Below are 20,778 nucleotides of genomic sequence, written 5' to 3' on the forward strand. Positions count from 1 at the left end.
TTTTCATTGCGCCCTCCTTGCGACACCAATAATGCGTCATATTTACAATATGGCGCATCATTGCGCAAGGAGTTACAGATACGTCAGTATTTCTGACGTATCTGTAAGCGCAAAAGTGACGCATTGCTGGAATGTGTCACAAAAGTGACGCAACTCCAGCAATGCTTCCTTTCACATGGGGAAAGCCCCATGTGAAAGGGCTTGCGTCAGTCTTACGCCTGCTGTGAGGCAGGCGCACGATTTTGACGTAACAGCGTCCTAAAAGTGACGCAGTGAAATCTCATAGATTTCACTGCGTCACTATTACGAGGCTTTTTGCGGGGGAACGCCCCCTCTGCATACATTATACCTGACGCAGGTATAATGTAGCGCAGGGGTTTACAAAGTGACGCATCTGCTTAGATGCGTCACTTTGTAAATAGCGCGCAACAGGAGGCATGTTTTACGCCGCCGATGCGTCACAAAAAGTGACGCATCGGAAGCGCAAAACTGACGCAAGGCCTCATAAATGAGGCCCCCTGTGGTTTGGGGAAAATCACTTAATCTCCCCATGCCTAGCAAAAATATGAATATGTCCTTCTGTAACGAAACTTGTGCTATGTAAAGCGGTCTGATGTCTCGGATCTAGTTCGTGCCATATAAAACACAATAACATTTTTTTTTTAAATCCTACACCCTTCTTCCCTACAACCGCATGAACAAATATGTAAATATATTTCAAATGTTCATTGATAATCTTGATCATCATTGTTCTATCCTTGAAAGAATAGTGATGCAGCTTATCCAAGATTTAAAGGAATTAATCAACCTCCATGCCAAACTCGTTTTGTCACAGCTCTCTGAGAGAAACTCCTAGGGAATATTTACAATAAAATGTCAGAGCGCTGTGATACGCCAAAATGGTGAAGCCATGGTCCAACATTTTTTAAATGCAGGGATACCCCGTATTTACAAGAATACGGCAGACCCCTGCCGTTTCCCTAGCACTGGAGCTAAAAAAGCTGCTTAGTGCAGACACCCTTGTGCCATGTTGCAAGGGTCCCTGCGCTGCAGGGGTGATTGTTATAAACAATCTTGAAAGGCGATTTGCTGTTTCTATGTATGCTGCATAATGCAGCACACATAGAAAGGGAAAAATACGAAGAGAAATGAATAATTTCTCCTTGTATCGCAATCCTAACACCAGGTTTTACCTGGCCTTAGTTTTTGTTGCTGCTCCTTCCTTGTAAATGTGGGGCTGTGTCAAAAAACAATGGGTGTTGCAGCGGAACGCCCATCGCAATACCCGTTGCACGCCCCGTTCACGCTAAGTGAAGAGTGAAAAGGGGCCTTATGTACAAGGCAGTGTTAAGCCATGTTAAGTGGCTTAACGCTGCATTGTAAATTAGGAGAATGGGAAATTGTCACCAGAACGTCACTAAAAGTGATGTTCTGGTGGCGATATCCCCTTGTATGCATGTCCCTAAGTCTTTCATTTTATATTTCCCTACCATGAAAGTTTCTTTTGGACAAAACTCATATCTTTCATGAAGGAAGGACATCAAGGCCTAGATATACCAGCATTCATGCAATTCAGTACTGCTTGAAAATCAGAAACACTGCACTGTGCAGTTGTCAAAAAATCTCCACAAACAAGGAGTCAGACTTCAAGGACGTCATTGGCTGTTCTCACAAAAAATTCCTGTTTGGTCCCACACTAAGCTAAGGGCGAGCTGGTATTTCTTAACTCGAGGTTTTACGCAAGGTAGCGAATCCGATGCAAACCAACAAAGTTAGCCAAGTAAAATGTGTAATTTCACTGCAATTACACATTATGTGTTGGAAATTTTATGCAGTTTACCATTTAACCCTTGTGTGCGTCTGGTTTCATTTGGTGTGAGGTGTTGACTCAAAGCAAGGTCAGGCTCACACCCTGGTTTTGAAGATTTTCAGCAGAGTGATTTGGAGATTCTCCTCCACGGAGATTTGCATTGGAACAAGGTGCGAATGGAAACTAAAACACTGGCAAAACGTCCAAACCAGTCCACACTGTAGGAGACCATGGCTAGAAGGAGGGGTGGGTTGGGGGGGTGGGACACAGTTGGGCCATGACAGATCATCCTGCTCTGAAAGCAGTCTCATGCCTGCAGCCTACTGCAAAAATGCCAGAGGGGCAAAATGGCTTGTATAGGTATGAGCAATTTAAAGCATTCTGGGACAACAACATTAGTCAATGCTTAACGACTCCCTCCCCACTGCTCCTCCTACACATTATATCTTACTATCTCCCTATCTTTCGCTCTCAGATTTGCGCTTCACAGACTTCTATATATTGTATTCTTCCGGCCTATATTTTCCTCATCTCCCTCTCTAGCCCAGAAGTGCACTTCTCTTCATATTACGTTCCCTTCTCTCTCTCTTCCCTGTTTTATTTCACTCTCTTTCTATCTCACCTCTGTGTGTGTCTCGTACTCTTTGTCCATCTTTTTCTCTTCTTCCTGTTTCTATTTCTCCACATGTTTTCTCTTTCTCACTGTCTCCCCTGTCTTTCCCTTCCCTTTCTTTCCATCTCTCTTTTCATTTTTATTTTCCATGCTCACCCCTTTCCCTTTTATTTCTGTCTATCCCACAACATTTTCATAATCTTTTTCTCGCTCTCTCTCTGTTTACGTTTCCCCCACCCATTCTCTCACTTTACCTCTCCATCGTCTTATCTTTGTTTCCCCCTTCTGTATCTCTGCGGCATTTCTTTTGAATACCTGACCTCACCTGCGTTCGCCTCCCTTCCCATGTCATCTGTCCACTCTCTCTCCGTGTACTGGGTTGTGTCAAGAATATTATAATGAGCAAGGCATATGATTATCCCTAAAAGGATAAATCAGTTACAGCTGATGCAGCAGAGAGCTTCAGAGCACTCTTTAAACGAACCCGGTGACCCCAAACTAATTGCATTTTAGTGACTCATGTAACTCCCCCATCCTAGGACACCCACCTGCTTCTCTCTCTGAAGATACTAGGCCAACCTAACTCTGCCACTGAATACTAAACGGTACCTCCGTGTACTTTACTTCTTCCTTCAATGTCATCCCATGTGCTTGGAGCTAAGCAAACTAAACAATATGGCCTCTTGTCCTAAAACTACCATAGGCCTTGGCAGGAAGGCGAAAACATAGTAATGACAGAGCTTTTCATACAAGCATAAATCTAGCTTGACATATGAAGTTACGTGTTACTTACCATTCAGCTCAAACCGGTGAGTACCCTGAATCATCACATATCTGCTCGAGGCGCTATGAGAAACCCAACATAACATCAAAAATGTTTCAGATCGCACTAAACAGGTTGCTAGTTTTATGAATTTTGTTGTAAACGCAGTCTTGTATTTCTTACTCTTTTAACATAAAGCATTTTGTTGAGAAGAAATACTCGTGTTATGATTAGGTAATTGCTAATTCTCGAATTTGTGCATACATAAATTGTGTTTTTCTAAATGGAAACTGCTCTATAATTTCTGCTTAAAGGGTAACTCACCTTTTTCTCCCGTGACAGATTTAGCAATGCAGTTAAATCAAGGAAAGTTTGAGTATAATGGCTCATGTGGGTAAGTGAGACATTGTAAATGTATAACCAGACTATAACGATATCGTTTTAACGTATCATCAATAAAAATGGTCTGTTAGGTTAATTCGGTGCTTATCAGTCGCCTCTTTGGCTCAATAAGGATACCTCTGCCCCTTGTCTAAACCCAAACGAGATGAAGAACAGAAGTAAGGAGCAGTAGTGTTCTAGAATAGAGGACACGGGTATTAAAGAATGCTTTCCGAAGTTGGGGGCACCTATTCCTGGGGGGTGGGGGGGGGCACAGACACTTGATTAATGCTCTATTTTACTAGATAACCAGCAGTTGGGGCAGCTAGCGGCCGCTGCAGGTAAGAGCGGTGGGGCAAGGTGAGAGGGATTTCAAGAGACGACCACGAGGGAAAATTAATTATTTATTTAATTTTCCCTCGTGGCCGTCTCTCGAAATCCCCCCTCACCTGGCCCCACCGCTCTTACCTGCAGCGGCCGCGGCTGAGTTGGGGGAGGGTGCATGTTTATTGCTTGCAGTGATGCCCATGCCATCCGTGCCAGACTACTGGCAGTTATGTTTCTGAGAGATGGGGAGGTAGAGTACGAAGAGGCACAAGGAGCGCCATCTTGTAATAAATCTCTTGGGGGCAGATTTACAAGAAAGTGTCGCAATGTTGCACCGCAAGCCCTTTGGCTGCGGCACGTTTAGAGCACAAAAATGCGACATATTTACAATGATATGTTGCATTCCTGTGCTCTCCCCTGCGCTGGCACACAAACAGCTGCAATGCTCCGGCGTAGGCACCCTTGCACCATGGTGCAAGGTTGCCTGCGCCATGGGGAGTTTGTTTTTGTGCAGGAAGGGGCACCTTCCTGCACGAAAACATTAACTACAGGCATTTTCCTCTTTCAATGCGTGCTAGGGTGGCGTCGCATACCGACGGAATTCCAGGTTTACGATTCTTCGTAAAGCTGGAAATGTGTCTGGTTCCATGGGTGTTGCGTGTGAACAACCACAGCAACACCCATAGAACGCCCCTTTCACGCAAAGTGCTGCATGTAAAGGAGCCATATTTACAGGGACAGGAAAACCGAGCAGGGTGGCTTTTCCTGTCCTTGTAAATATGGGGCAGAGAAATGTGCTGCCAGTGCGTCACAAAAAGTGACGTACTGGCAGCGCAGGGGGCTTGTAAATCTGCCCCTTCGTTTTGAGGAACCAACTAGAAATAGTTCCTAAGCACACTATTATATTTCACCTTGTTTTCCATGACAGAAACAGTGTCATTGTGTTACATGAGGTCTATGACATTCACGTGTAAATAACAAGACAATCATTATGAGTGACCACTTAATTCCAGTGGATCCGGTAAATCCAGTGTCGCTGGTAACAGCAGTTACCAACCCCATCAGATTCTGGGATCCACAGGTGAGCTGCGGACCTGCTTTGTATCAGCTGGAGATTTCAGCTGCTGTGAGCAGTCAAAAGCTCTGGTATAAGCTCTGAGGGAATCTGGAATTACTAGAGGAATGAGACTCAGAATTACTTACTCCCCCTGGTAATTCCCCATTCCTCAGTTGAATCTTGGAGTTTTACCTGTACTTACCATTATACCATGGATGCTGATTTGTACATTTGCAACATTGATTCTCACGTAATCTTATGTTTATTAAAATACCAATCACTGCAGCACCAGTTTAAATTAGAGATTTTAGTGACCCATTCCCTATATATTTGATGCATTTTTAATATGTGTACAATGCGTAGAATTGGCCGCTTTTGTTAATTTTGCCCGTGACTGCAACCTCTCAAATGTAGTATTTTATAAAACAGGTCAAATTCCAATTTTGATAAGACATTCTATAATGCTTTTTAAGGTACCTCCTCAAACCAGACTTTATGCGACGCCCGGACAGAACATTTGACCCTTTCTCTGAAACACCCGTCGATGGTGTCATTGCAGCTACTTGTTCTGTACAGGTATGAATTGAATGTTAAGACTTCAGTGTTCCTCATTGAATTTAAATACTCTTCTAAGTAAATGTTGGGTGTTACTGATCAGTGCCATGCAGGTTTGGCACAGCAGTATTTGTACGAATTGTAAACAACTTTTTTATTCTGTTTAGGGTGTCAATCAATCTTACAAAAATATATTTTTGATACTTTTTGAACATTTACATTTAGTGCTCTCGCTGTTAATCTAAACACTAAACCCTACTGAATGAGGTGGAGGTAGTGATGCTTGAAACAGGAATGCAGTCTGCTATTTGTGTATTGTCTACCATGATACATGTATGTATATATATGTATGCATGTAAGTATGTGGTATTTCCATAGTGCGAATCTAGACAAAAGGCAGTGAAATGCTATTGGGGTCAAAGACAGGCCTAAAATTGACATGGGATAGAGAGATACTTGGTTTGTGGACTGTTAATGTACTGCAGTGTAGTAATCTTTAAAAAAAAGTTATGCATTCAACTCTTTCCCAGAGTTAGGGTGGTTCTAATGGATACAAGATGAGGATTCAGATCCTGGGTTCTTAAAGGGAAATGCCCCCCTGCTTTGTATTGACTTTTTTACACTTCGTAGTCTGCATTCTGATAGTGCCATGTCTGTGAGTCTTCTCAGAACCACCAGAAACGGCCAACTTGTAGGCAAGATAAGTAGGGGGGCTGGTTGTGATGGTTATCTAAATGATGCAGTTAGTTTTTGAAGATGGTGCATGCTGGCATGGATAGCCAATGAAGTTTCATCGGAATGTGGGGATGTGATCATATTTCTTCAGACCCTTAGGAGACACACTATAGTGTGTAAGATGACCTTAAGTGGTGCCAGTGTGAAATCTAGGAGGCCTTGGAGCAGAGATTTCCCACCATCAAGATGCAGGAGTGTAAAGGCTTGAACAGCTGTTGTGAAGTCGCTTTCCTGAAGAAATGGTTTCACTTTCTTTATAAGAGAGAGCTCGTACCAGCCTGTTTTTGTGTTTTTGATAATGTCCTTATGGATCAGGTTAGTGTCCATAGTGAACACAAGTGTCTTGGCATTTAGTGAAAGTTGAGCTTTAGAGCCATTAAGGTTCATGTCATTGAGCCCAGTGTGTACTGTTTCATGTTTACTGCTTATTCCAAATAACAAAATGTTGTCTTGGTTGGGTTGAGTTTCAGGCAGGCGTGTAACATCAAGGTTTGGATGATATCGAGGCAGCGTGTGAGGCGCTGAATGTCTAAAGCACATGAGACTTTCAAATAGCCTTATTCATTTCTTCCAAGTGCTTACTCTTGACATCATGCATCTTGTGGCTCTATGTTCTCTCAGGGATGCTTTCCTTGGCCAATTGAATCAGTGAGAAATTAATTTATCTCCAAGTTGCACTGCCAAATGTACCCAATGACTCAAATTCATTCATTACTCCTTATTGTATCCATTTTTCCTTTTCCATATTTCCTTTGTTCCTTTGGTTTATTCAATCCATTTTACACATTTGCTTGATCATTTCATGACTTCTCACAAACACGCAGGGACATAAAATGTTCCACTTGTTACGCTTTTAATAAAAGCACCCAATGCATTTCGGGAATTCGACCCTTCATCAGCGGTATCTACGAAAAATATACATTTAAACCATTAGTTCAATTATTCACACATCATATATTTCCAACAAAAACCAACCGGTTTACATTTCAAATCTGTACAATGATTGAAAGCTATAAAATCTTGCTGCATATATTTTTCCTTTATCTATGTTCGTACTTTAAAAATGTAACCTCCATTTAATCACTACTTTACCTCAACATTGCACATCTGTATGGTGAAACATTAACTCGACAGCCCTTAAATGGGTATTGCTCTTCGAATTTTCATTTTATCTCTGTGTTACCAACAAATGCCAAAACTCTTTGAATACACTTGTATCCCCACACTTATTGTACTCTTACCGTGACATATGCTTTCTTGGCTAAAATATCTTGTATTGCATATCGCTTTCTGTTATCCACTTGTAGTTATACTACACAGTTTATCCTAGTTGCGTTCCCACAGCCTCCCCCATTATCGCTAACTGCTCGCTATCAATCACAGTCTCTTCTCTCATTTGAACCTTCTATTTCCTCTCTGATAATCTGTCACGTGCCATAATGCGTTTACTAAAATGTGGACCGAATTTTAACATTTCGTGTGCTGACAGGTTAGTAAAGGCTTCCATCTCCTTTTAAATCGTACTTCTTGTTTTGGCTTTATAATTGCGGCGCAATTGGGCGGAGCGCTTACAAGTATGCACGCCTTCTCAAAGTGAAATTGAAGAAACTGATAAACAAAGAGGATAGGATGAAAAACGGAGTGCATCTCACCACCTTTGTCCCACTAAATGAATTTATCGCCACTTCCTTAAGAAACCCATTGCAAATCCCATGATGCTACCCAGCTACCCATCTGTCTTAAACTTTATGTACTCCTGAAAAATTCTAGAAAGAGAAGTTTGGCAGATCATATCAGTTGTATGTGAAAGAGCATTTCTGCTACATGACAACTACAGAGGCTTTTGGCTCCTGAGAGATACAGTGTTAAGATGTATATCAGCTTATGAAATGATTGACAATATTTTTGTGCTTAAAAAGATCTAAAGAGAATTTTCAGAATCATCTTAGAATGGATCTGTTCATTCCTCCATTAACAAGTCCAAAGTAGAACGTGGATTAGTTGAAAATGCCTCTCTTTAAAATGTATATTAGCTAATTGACACAGGAAATCAAACTACCCCAGCTGTATTTGAAACCGAGGTCAATCTTCAGTTGAAAAATTAATCAGTGTGCCAAACCAGTATCACTAATTGGCAAGCCCATGTAGATTACTGTATGAAGAAGGCTGACATTTAACCTTCGGATGTAAAATGGAGAAATATAGGTTGCAAGTAATCCACTTGTGTGTCACACACTATAGAACTGACTCAAACTCAATGCAGAAATCTTACTGCCAACCATACTGCATGAATGAACACAGTGATCTTCACCTACCGTCTTCACATGCTTTCAGTAGTCATGATAACGGAAATGCAATTATTACTTCAATGTAAACTATACAATCTACCCCAAATAAACACACCTGCATGCTATGAATAGTGCAAAATCAGGTGGCCAGACTAGTCCTTCATCTGAATCAAGAACGTAAAGAAGAACCGACCCTAAATACAACCGGTGACCTTCAGAGTAAGTCTAAGATGGTACCCAGATGTTTTCCACAACATATGCTAAGTTTTATAGAACATGACTGCAATGTTTCTGAAGATGCTGCTACCTCACTATGAGCCGTAGAAGAGAATGTAATCAGCCCATGCATCTGCAAATAATTAACTTCAGTTAAATTGGTAAAAACATCTGGGTAAGATCAATGAGTGCAGGGTCCAACAATCGGGCACACTCTGAACTTAACTTTCAAAACAAACCAAATGACTTTTTTTTAAATGGCTCCTAATAAATAAACAATCAAAGCAAATCTCTGACTGGGGTGTTAATCACCATCCAGTAATCGCGGAGCTCCAGTTTAGGACTCAGCTCACATACTGGTTGGACATTAGAAGTCCATGACCTACAACACAGACCTGCATATCTTCCCTTCACTTACTTCTCTTTCTCACCTAATAAACCCATCACTCGTGAGCCACAATCAGCACTTGTGAGCCACAATCACCGAGTCATCCAATCTGGAAAAGCCCACCCTTTGTCACTGCCATATAATAGACTAATTCTACCGAGGACTCTGCCTACATCACTCTGTGGCTTCATTAACTCAAAGTAAGTGTTAAGGACAAAGAGTTATGGTGCGGCCACAAGTCAATATACCTAAATAAAATTTAAAATATCAAGAGGAAAAGAAATACGGGTAGTTCCTGTAGCAATAAGAGAGCATTCCAAGGGAAGCACATCGGTCCGAATCGGACACCCTATTGTGCCTGCTCAAATGTCAGCCTTCATGCACAACCTCACTGCAGTGAGTTTGCAACTAGCAGGAGCCGGCATGACTCATGAGTAGGGAGGTGGGTGTGGGGGGTGAGAAGGGTGCCGTAAAAAAAAAAAAAAATCCAATCACGTACCTTGCTTCTGCCCGGTATCCTGCTTCCGACTTCAGGAACTGGAAGCAGGCAGCAAGGTTCCCTCCCCTAAGCCAATTACAACGCTGCAATTGCAGCATTGTGATTGGTCTGAGCACCGTGACACAGCGCACAGCCAGGGGCTGGAGGGGGCATGTTCTCCATGCAGGCTGTAATGCAGCCTGCATGGAGAAGTGGGAAAGCGTGCATGGCTGGTTTGGGCTTCACGAGAGGGCCGACCAAACAGTCACTGCGCACATTTAGGAGTGGGCAAACCACTCCTCCACTGCCCTGCTCGCAGAGCAGCCGTGCCCACCCACCTGCCCACCCGCAAAACAGCCAAACATAAAATGATAATAACTAAAAGTTATTATCATTTTATGTATTTGCTTCTGCACTCCAAAAAAAACAGTGGGGCGACGCTCCTCCGGCACAGCGGATGAGCCGCCCCTGTTTGCAAGGTATCCACTACATAATCATTTACCAGTAGCTGTCCACCAGCCACCACTGACTTTGCTGAGCCTAGCACAAGTCAGAGGAGCTGGGTTCACCAATATTAATCAAGATGAGCTCTCTATGTTCATAGTAGATCTTCCTTAAAGTTCCCAAGTGGAAGGTGCTTCTAGTATATATAGACAACACTTACGCCATCTATGTATGCTTGGCATGGTCAACTGTAAATCTCATAATTATCCTGAATTTTCCCACGACACAGAAGTGAAGAATATAAAGGCAGAGAAAACCAACATACTCTGCAATGCTATGTGCCCACCTACATTTATAATTATCTGATTGAGAAGTAGTCATTTAAGATCACCGCATGTCGGTAACAGTTCACACTAGCTGATAATAGGAGAACTCCTGCTGACTATTAGTGGATAAATGACTGAGTGAATTATTTTTCCTGGTCCAAACATCAGCAAAATCTGTGCAAATAGCTGTGGTCATTAAAAGTCAGATTATTGCACTTAGGTTTAGATTGCCTGTTGGCACGTTTAATGTACATTTGCAATGCACAAGGAAAAAGTGGACTTTTACATCTTGTAAGACATATGGTAACTAGACTATACAAAACCTTCTGACGCAGAAATGTTTTCCAAACCACAGAGACACTACTTCGGAAAGCACCATGCCAGCAACCGAAGTCTGCTATAGTCTTGGTTTAGGGAGGCAGAGGGCATTGTTTTGGTCATTGCAGTACATTCAATAGTACCACAAACCAGTCCGCTGTGTGCATTTAACATTTTCAATGGACACAAACCACATATGGAGGTAATTGGCTGCACAAACATTTTGCATGATGACATATCATTGTTTACGCATGGTAACCCCAGGGAGGGGTGGTGTTCCTGACAACTGCCAAGGAGCGATTCATCACCAGATGTTGACAGTGTATTGGTTTGGTTCAAAACTACATGAAAAATGCAGTTCTTGAAAGTCAAAATTTCGACATGCACCTCTTCGTACCTTAAGGATATAAATAGTCCTGGGTGGTGAACTCTGCTCCGTTCGGGGAGTTTGCAGAATTTTCTCCATTTCAGGCACTGCAGTGCTCGCGGGTGAAGAAAACTCCGCTCCGCATAGTGCAGCAAAGTTTTTTTCCTGCTCGCGCTCACCAGTGGTAATTTGGCAAGCGCAAGCTGGCACTCGGGTAGAATTTCTACTCGAGCGGCAGGAAGATCAACAGAAATAGCAGTTCTCACTGCACTCTGCCACTTGCGGAACTCCGTTGAGTTTTTTTGTCACTGAACTCCGCGAACACCACCCAGGCCTAAATATAAATATTGTAAAGCTGAATATATGCAAAGTTTAGCTTAATAACCCTATGTAACCATATATACTTACCTACGAAATATTGTGGTCCCACAATATTTTTTCCTTGATATTCTAGTGACCTCCATAACTACTGATAGTTAATGCAATGCTGCTAAAATTCAGCACCTGTAGTTCACTTGCCCCTTGGTCTCCTTCTTCTTCACCTCTTCATGAGTGCCCCTAATCCCATCTCACAGTATATAATATTCATCCACTCCTGTGCTAGTAACCTGGACTCCCACTGAATAAACTTCTCCCATGTTCAATTTTACCTGCCATTCACCCACTGCAGATTATTGCGCAGCCGGTCCACCTCTAGGTAACTTATCGTCCCTTTTTAGGTCTTGCGCCTAGCGTTGCAGTGCGCAGCATTGCTCGTGCAGCGAGAGACCTCTTGTTGGGAGTTTCAAAACGGACCTAGCAATCGCACACGCTTGTGCGTGTGATTTTCCTTTTGGCCCACGCTATTGGCCTTTGCGTGTGTCTTTTTATCAAAGACCGCACGCAATTGACCAAAGGCGGGCGCATTGCTCCGCCCATGGCCGATTGGTGTCGGTTACCCGCACCGCTGCCATGTGGTTTCAATTATCGTGCCCAGACACGGGCGCGATAATTGAAACCACATGTCTCGCACGCACCACTCGTTTTCCCTCATGCTTGTTTTCTTTTACGTCTTTGAAGTCCCTTTTTGGCGGATTCCATTATGTGTTAATCAGCTTCATGATTTATGGGGCGAGGATGGAACATTGGAAAAAAGCTTCATTTGTAAAGCTAAAATGATGTGAATAATAGAATCATTTCTACAAAATGCACTTTTCAAACTATTATGAAATGTGAAAAAACCACGCACCTTGCGTAGACTTACAATGGGACATGCCAAAGGTAGTTTTGTTTCCTGAATTCTGCAGCACCAGCCTGTAGGAAACAACTCATTTTGGCAGCAGTGAGTGTCACCCTGGCTATCCCCGTTCCTGCAGACATCACATCCTGGCTACAGTGCCATTTCCTGTGCCTGGTCGTCGGCCATTTTCGGTTAATCCCAAGAGAATGTTTACATTGAGCTTTTAATAAAAGCTCAGGTTCCCAATAATATATTATTTTATTTTTCTGATTAATGTACTCTACACAAACAGAATTGTTTTCATGAAATATTTAGCATTTCGTGCCAGTGCTGCGTGAAAAGTCAGCAGCGTCTGGATAAAGGAAAAGTCCCCATTGGTGACTGACGTCACTTAAAGTGACTGATCTTTTTACGCCTGTTTTGGGAAATGGATTGAAAGGAATATCAGCTGTTCCTAGTCTGTGCATGCTTGTGCTTAAGGTTTCCTGAAAGCAGTGGCAACCATACAGCTTGGCTGGCACACACCTCTGTTTGTAATTTTGGGTGAGAGAGTGGCTTGCAGGGGAGGGGCTACCCATAAACAGACTTGGTGAAGCATACAAGTTGCACATAGTAATTTTTTATAGTTTGTATGTATGAGTTCCAGTCTCTATGTGTGGTCGTGGTTGGCTCACGAGTGGCTCCTGTGGCTTAGGTCTGGGGTGGGGAAGTAGGAAGTACCCACACTGGTGAAGAGGCGCCACCTCCTCTAGGACACCTCGACACCCAGCCGCCCTCCCACTGCTCATGACCGGCAGAAATAGCAGCTGGAAGGAACGCCTAGAAATCATGTAGCCATGGCGATTGGGAATGGAAGTCTACATGGTACAAGTACGAGACTGCCTGTTACGTCTCTTCCGCTAGAGCTTCTTTTGTTTGGTTTTTATCCAACTTTATTAGCGTGTGAACAAACACTTTCAACCTCCCACAATATATAAATTCCGCTTTAGGTAAAAAGCAGTTTTGGTATTTGCATGTTGTTTTCCATTTTTATTAAGGATGTTCCGAGTTGCGGTCGGTTGGCGCAAGTAAAACAGTGTTGCTTTGCAAGTGGTTTCAGTTGACACGTCTAGCCAATGCTGGATTTTTTGCCAACCATACTTTTGGTTATGGCAAATGTAGTTTACATTATAAGCATTGCAAAGTACTGTCCGGACTTTTTGTCTCACCTAGGCAGCGAACTTGAAACATTCCTCCCCCTTCTAAATACTTTAAGTAGCTTGCCCACGCACCTGCAAACACATGGCATTACTTAAATCAGAACGCGCAGCTTTTATTTTGTCAATGCGTTAATTTTACTTTATGAGGCAGCATTCCTAACTCCCATTTCTACGCAGCATTTATACATTCACACACTCTAAAATGCAGCCCTTTCCTGAGCAATTGTAATTCTCTTATTCCCAGCCAGTATATTACGTTTGTTTGTCTCCCTCCCTCATACCCTATTTCCCATTTTCAGGCTCTCCAGCGCCGCAAGATCATACAAATGGCATTAACACTATGCAAATATCATCACGCCACTACTAACAAAAAAAGTTTTTAAAAAACTGTCATTTTTATCACCAAAAGAAATTAACTGTCACAAATGCGAGACCTATTGCATTGCAAATGCTTGTTGGTATAGCGGCAGGTCTCAATATCAACATATCAGGGCAAATCTACCACACATATATGACAGAGAAAGTGCAGCCTTTATTCCAGTCCGATAGGTTTTTGAATTGTAAACAGTCTTTTTCTGTTGTTAAATTAACTCTTATTGGGTAATTGATTAGATGCCTCTATAACGTTTGCTGCATGTAAAACCGTAGCTCATTGTACATTTATTTCATCATAGGTGATATCAGGACAGTTTTTATCAGACAAAAAAATTGGCACATATGTTGAAGTAGATATGTACGGCTTACCAACTGACACAATACGGAAGGAATTCAGGACACGTATGGTGATGAACAATGGTCTGAACCCTGTTTACAACGAGGAGTCATTTGTTTTCCGAAAGGTAAGTCCTTCTGAAAGCACAGGCTGTGGAATTTGAAGTCCAAATCACACTTCCCCAGAGTTATTTGAGCTTTATAATGCAGCCCTTTGAGCAGTCTTCGTAAATGTACCTGTTTTTCCAAGGGATTTTGCATTCATGCAATGATAGAATTATTTTTTCTCTATGTAATAATGTGTTTAGTGCATAGAAACACATGGCGATACTGCACAATGCCATTCTGTATTCAGCGGTGGTGTGCTTAAATTATTAACAGCTGATGAAACAATGTGATTCAGTGGACACAGTTTTATTCACATTACACTTGCACTGGTCAACACCATAGTTCAAGGCAGCTGGAGACACTGCATATATCAGGGGGCTCTACTTATTAAGGTCACTCCTCCTGGAAATATGTTTAATAATCAGATGTGGGCATAATCAATATCGATTTGTTTTAAATCTCTGGAGGATACTGGCAGATTTAATATGCCCTTTACCAAAAACTGTTTCCTGCGGTAACCAACATGACTTTGTGTATTGATACATTTCTTACATAAAAAATAATAATGTGTGATATTATGATAAAAGTGCCCTGGACTTAAATTTTTTAGTGGCCAGTACCTAAGGATCCAATGTATTATTTTAAACTTGTTTCAGTAGACACCAAATACACCAAACCCAGCTGTGCCTGTTGGCTTTCGCCTTTAGTGAAACTTTCTGATTCCTGCCCACCCAGGTGATCCTGCCTGACCTCGCTGTTGTAAGGATCGCAGTGTATGATGACAACAGCAAGCTGATTGGCCAGAGAATCCTGCCTCTCGATGGCCTTCAGGCGGGATACAGGCACATCTCCCTCAGAAACGAAGGCAACAAGCCGCTATCCCTTCCAACAATTTTCTGCAACATCGTTCTGAAAACATATGTGCCTGATGGGTTCGGAGGTAAGGAAAGCACATGTAAAATGTTGCACCTGAAATACAGTTTTTTCAGAAGATAGTGATGATTGACATACACATAGTCGTAGTACAATATTGCCCTTCTGTTATTCAGTTATAAACAAACCTTTCGTTTACAAAATGCTGATCAGCTACCTCATCAACAATAGCTTAAGCCATTAAGCCAGATGATGCAAAAGATAATCATTTAGACCCATTGGGTAGCATGTGAATGTATACATTTCAGAAATATTTTCTGCAAAAGCATATGGCCTTATTTGCCAAAGACTGGCTGGAGTGTGGCTGAAATTTGCACAGTCCAGTCAACGGGGAAACATACCGCAGACAGACATACCTGGATTACGGCACCCACATGATCAGAGTAATTGGGGTTTAGCTGCCCAGGTTTAGAGGAGACCTTGTAGAAGGGAATGGGATGAAGACTGCTGGGAGAAGCGGATTTGGATGACTATGCACCCCAAATCCTTTGTTTCCAATGAATCGAGGCAGCAGGTTCGACCGCCACGGTCAGGTCATCAGAAACCTGCGTCGTAATACAGACTGCAGGTGGAGTTCCCTGTACTTCCCAATGGATGCTGTTTTTCTCCCACAGCCATCTCGGCAGTGGGAAAAAGGCTCTCTAAGTCAGCGATCTTTCAGTGGTCGGTCAAAGTACACAATGCGTGCATCGTTTCTGATGGTTGGTCCGACCACTTCTGACGAGACCGCGGCGGTCTGACCGCATCCAACTGGACCACCTTAGCCGGTCCTACTAGCATCGTAATGGGGCCCTTAGTCACTGATCTAATCAGAAGTTACTAACAGATCCAGGTACCTTTTTTATTAATGATGACGATCTCTCTCTCTTTTATGGCTGCTCATTATCCTATCACTGACTACTACTGCATGAGCAGTAACTCATGCCTCTCCAAATTAAGTATTGAAATAAGCCTCTGTGAATGCCACCTGCCTTTAATGTTTCTGCAATGTTTCCACTTTGTGTAGCTGTAGACCAAGCCTCATCCACCTGGATTTAGTGTACCTTCTGGTAACACTAGACCAGTCTTTCATTTTGCTAGGTAAGTACGCTTTCATTGAGAGGTGTCAAATATTATTATCAAGGGCATTATACCTGCCAGTTTTGTCATTTTCACCACTGTGTGAAATGTCTAAAGAGATCTTGTTTGCTACCTACACAGAAATATGAAAAGCTCTTCCTGCAGCTCTATTTCTACCACAGTCAATATAACAAAATGCATCTGGTGCAACTTTGTAAAGGTCATTTTTGCAATAAAATGTGGCTCAAAACAACCAAATCTAAAATTTAAATTAAATTAGTCTCGTACTGTTTTTGTAGTATGAGAACTATAAAATAGTGTATTGTTTCCAGAAAATTGTAATTCCTGCTAATTGCACTATCTATACTAGGGAGAATGTCTTTAACCTTTCCATATAGCTCTACAAAGACGGTCTCTTGTCCTGCCCAACTACAGAGTGTCTAATTAAGTTATTAGGCTAACCTGAGTTTGCTTCCTGTTCTGGTCTTTCACCTTATAGCTTTGAATGATTACAACCATTTCACTATGTTGAAGTGCTCTCCTCCAGGATTATATTGCCTGTGTGTGTATGCGCTTGTAAGGCTTAGCCTCTTCGCCGCTGGCGGGATTCCCCCGCTGTGCTGGGGGGGGCGGGGGGCGTGTACAGCGCCCCCATGCTCATGACGAGGTCAGCTCGTCATGAGCCACGGCGCTCCGGTGCTCATGACGAGCTGAGCTCGTCATGACCACGCCCGTTCCAATGGAACGTTCAGCACAGCAGGGGAATCAGCCCAGCGTGCGAGAGTTCCATGTAACGGGCGCGGTCATGACGAGCTCAGCTCGTCATGAGCACCGGAACGCCGTGGCTTATGAACAGCTGACCTCGTCATGAGCGCCCAAGAGGTTAAGAAGGCCTCTTTATTTACAAGTGAGCCTTCCACTACTTTGAATTGTTACTGAAGGGAACTCTTGGAAAATTGAGAAATGCGTAGATTTAGGGTATTACACCTACAGGAGACACATAGTATTGTTAGGAAAGGTGATGTGGGAGACTTTAGCCACAGAATGGTTTCTACACACATACTGGTGGCTTCCAATCCAGATCACCTACAGCCTATATCCCATCATCACATGAATCCCAAAACATGACAAATTACATGCTTACGGTAGAAGAAAGTGTGCTTTGTCTTTTGGACAAAAACTGAGTGAGTTACTTCAGCCTCTAGCTTGAATCTTTGCTTGAAAGTACTTGCTCAGTGGTTATGTAAGAAAACCTTGTGAACTTGTGTGCAGGGTTTCAGGACTTCAAGCCTTTCCCTAGGCTGCTCGCTGCATGATAGGAAATTTGCCTCTACATATGGTGTGTTGCCTGGAAGCCTAAAGGTCTTAGAGGAAACCTGCTAAAAGATTGGAAATGCCCTCTATTTACTAGTAAGCTTCTCAAAAGAAATGTGGACGTGTGCAAATAATAGAGGACCCCTTAACCATTTTACTAAATGGCTTAGTTAACTGGAGCCATTCCTGACAAAATAGTATCAGAAATTGCTTAAAAAAACGTCTTTGTCCTAAACATCTCCCTTTCTGTGTTCTTAATTTTGCCTGCTCTGTTATGGGTGGTAAATCCACCTTTGTAGGTATTTAGAAAGACATGGAGGGCTGGCAAGCATCATTTTCACTAACGTGCAACTGTATAACACTCAAGAAGAGACTGTCCTTCAGCGTTTTAACCTAAGAAAACCGATTGATGACAAAGGCATCATGGTCACCCTGCTGGATACATGCAACTGACTTGATCCAGTGACACAAATACAGATAGTACACCAAGGAAACAACAGCCAAAGAACTGGTAGAGTGACTATCAAATGTGTAATTGACATCCTGCAGTGGGTGGTTGTCTTTGGTAACCCCTTTATCATATTCACAGCATTCTATGCCAAATGGGTTTGGATCACTTAGAGCTCTGTGAACCCATCTCAGACCTGGCTTGAGATCACTCTTACTGGACCGCTTCTTGCTCTCGAAAATGTTTTAAGTTTGAACGTGGAAACCTTAGACCAGGCAAGGCTACCTTATCGAATTCTACAATGATTATTTAGGGATCACCTGCACGTTAAACCTATTTCCTTGGTAGACTTCCATGAAGCGAGTTTGCCAGTTTTCTAAGGTTAATAACTTTGTAATCTCGACTCTTATAGCTTTTCTTAATTTCTGTGACATTATCCTCATGAAATATTTTCTTTGTAAATACATTTGGTTCAGGAATGTAGGTGCTTTATATCTTTTCACTGAATTGTTTCTTTCTATAGCTGTTTCTTTGGTTGGGTTGTGTATAACAAACATCACCTTACACTTTCCTGATGGCTGTCTTGTTGCTTCAACTATGTGCTGAAGAGCAGCTAAGGTCTCCCGTTGGAAAACGAATGTATCACCTTGTGCCAGCCTTCCTAGGGCGTATAGGAGCACAGTTAAAGCTCACAACAAGACTGCAGTCTCTCCGTCTTGTAGCGTAAAAGACAGATTCCTTACAACCAACATGTTGGCATCCACACAGTCAACAACAAAATGAACATCCGGGATCACTTCTCTGTTTTTTTGTTGTCTACGTGCATCAGCTGAACCCTCATCTAACACATTATAAACAATAATGCAAATAATTCTAACAGAAAATGTCTGTTTTCCAGTGCTACACATAGAAATTTTGAAATGCAGTGTAAAACATACCCTTATCTGCTGCAAATATATGCAAATTATCTTTTAATACGTTTGGCAATGTATTTCGTTATAAGGTAATGAGAAATTATGCCTGGCCTTAGTAGTGAATGCCTTCGTAATATTAATTTTCTACATCCGCTAGCATGTAGGGACGGTTCTGTTGGTGCAGCGACGCGTGGCATGGCGCTGTGAAGCAGAAGGCACACGTTGTTATTATCAGGAATTTGCCAGAGGCTGTGCGGAGAATTTACTTAGCTTCTCTACAAATCTTGGGGCCTTATTTATGAAGGCCTTGCGCCGCCGGTGCGCCACTTTTAACATGGGAAAAAGTGATGCACCGGCGGCGCAAGGCCTTCATAAATAAGGCCCATGGTGTTTAGTTCTTTGTTCTACACCACGGACCTGTTTTTAGATAATACCCAGGTAAATGTGAATCAATAGATAATTGATTAAAGAAAAGCAAGACCTTCAAGGGGATAAAAACAAAGAATCAATCATCAGACAAAAAAATATTAGCCCTTCTCTTCTTTCATAAATTTGTAAATGTGCATTAGCAAATCTGTTGAGTGCTGCAACACATTTTCTAGTTATAATACTTACCTTTGGTTTTTTTCAACCAGTATCAATTTGAAAGTCTTTCTAGATAATTCAAGCACACGCTAACAGAACCACAACGTCTCCACATGTATTCGAGCAAACAAAAAAACGATGGGTAAAAAACGAGGATTCGGCTCAGCCTCTGGTATTACTCGGGCCAGATCCCAGTCCATTCTTTTAATTTTGCCCACCCTGCCACCTCAGATTAGACCCATTCTTGTGCAAATCCGTCTTGGTCCTGCTTCTATATGAACAGCCCAGCCGAACCTCCTGTCCAGGTCCTCTCAAAACCAAGTGTTGAAGAGAGAGGAAAACATCTTGCGCCCATTACTACATATGAATCTGGAACAAGTATTGGAAAGTGTCAAAAGGCCAAGTGTGCCTAAACATAATATGCAGATAGAAGCAGCACTTACTCAACCTGCTGAGCTACCTCAGAATAGTTTTCTCCCTGGGTACATTTTGCAGGCAGGTGGTGCTGTGGGTCCAGTGGTACCGAGATTTTATTATGGAGTGTTGAAATTTCAGATTGAACTACACACAGCTCTTGAGTGTATAACTAAGCTGCAAAGATTCAGCACCCTCAAAGTGCTTCATCTCGTCTGGGCGGGTCACTCTGGACAGTTACCATGTTACCATGGTATGTAGGCATGCAGACGGCCTATTTTTGCTGAATTACGACAAATTCCATCCTTTGCCTTTAATTTGCCAGCTGGTGTTGGTGAAATGAGGAAAAAACATAGTTTAAGCAGCTCTTATTACTACCTTTGTACTGTTTCTAAGCACTGCTGAGACTTCCCAGAGAGTTGTGAATTTTAGAGGCCCTTTGAGCAAAAATACTTAGGAGCAGGGAAACGAATAGAAGAAACTGCTGGTTTTACGGATGAGTTTACAGTAGTAATGGCATTTGCCAAGTTTCTTTCTATGAGGTTTATTAATAGGAATGGACGGTGTGTTCTCTTTCAAAGTGATTCCATTTCCAAGGCTTTACCACTGCCAGATCGATTACTACAAGTGGTTGGTTTAATTGTTTATTAGTTTGCAAAATGTACCCATCTTGAGTAAGAACAAGTAACTTTTGGGATTTTAGGCAGATGGGACCACAGTGTTTTCTCACAAATCATAGTGGGTTTCAGTACGAACTAGGGATTCAAAGTTATGAACACCAGATTTTATTTCCTAGAAATAGTTATCC

At 42.3% G+C, this 20,778-nt stretch overlaps 1 protein-coding gene across 2 annotated transcripts in view; it reads left to right on the forward strand.

The window, feature by feature from the left end:
• Nucleotides 1-20,778, forward strand: part of PLCB4 (phospholipase C beta 4) — a 1,076,851-nt gene that overhangs the window by 892,165 nt on the left and 163,908 nt on the right. For both annotated transcript variants that reach the window (XM_078649526.1, XM_078649527.1), the window contains 4 exons: nucleotides 3,529-3,580; nucleotides 5,425-5,527; nucleotides 14,159-14,323; nucleotides 15,039-15,243. In XM_078649526.1, coding sequence (XP_078505652.1) covers nucleotides 3,529-3,580; nucleotides 5,425-5,527; nucleotides 14,159-14,323; nucleotides 15,039-15,243 — 525 coding nt within the window. The remainder of the gene's footprint in view (nucleotides 1-3,528; nucleotides 3,581-5,424; nucleotides 5,528-14,158; nucleotides 14,324-15,038; nucleotides 15,244-20,778) is intronic.

The sequence above is a fragment of the Lissotriton helveticus genome, chromosome 6, assembly GCF_964261635.1.
Source record: "Lissotriton helveticus chromosome 6, aLisHel1.1, whole genome shotgun sequence".
NCBI lineage: Eukaryota > Metazoa > Chordata > Amphibia > Caudata > Salamandridae > Lissotriton > Lissotriton helveticus.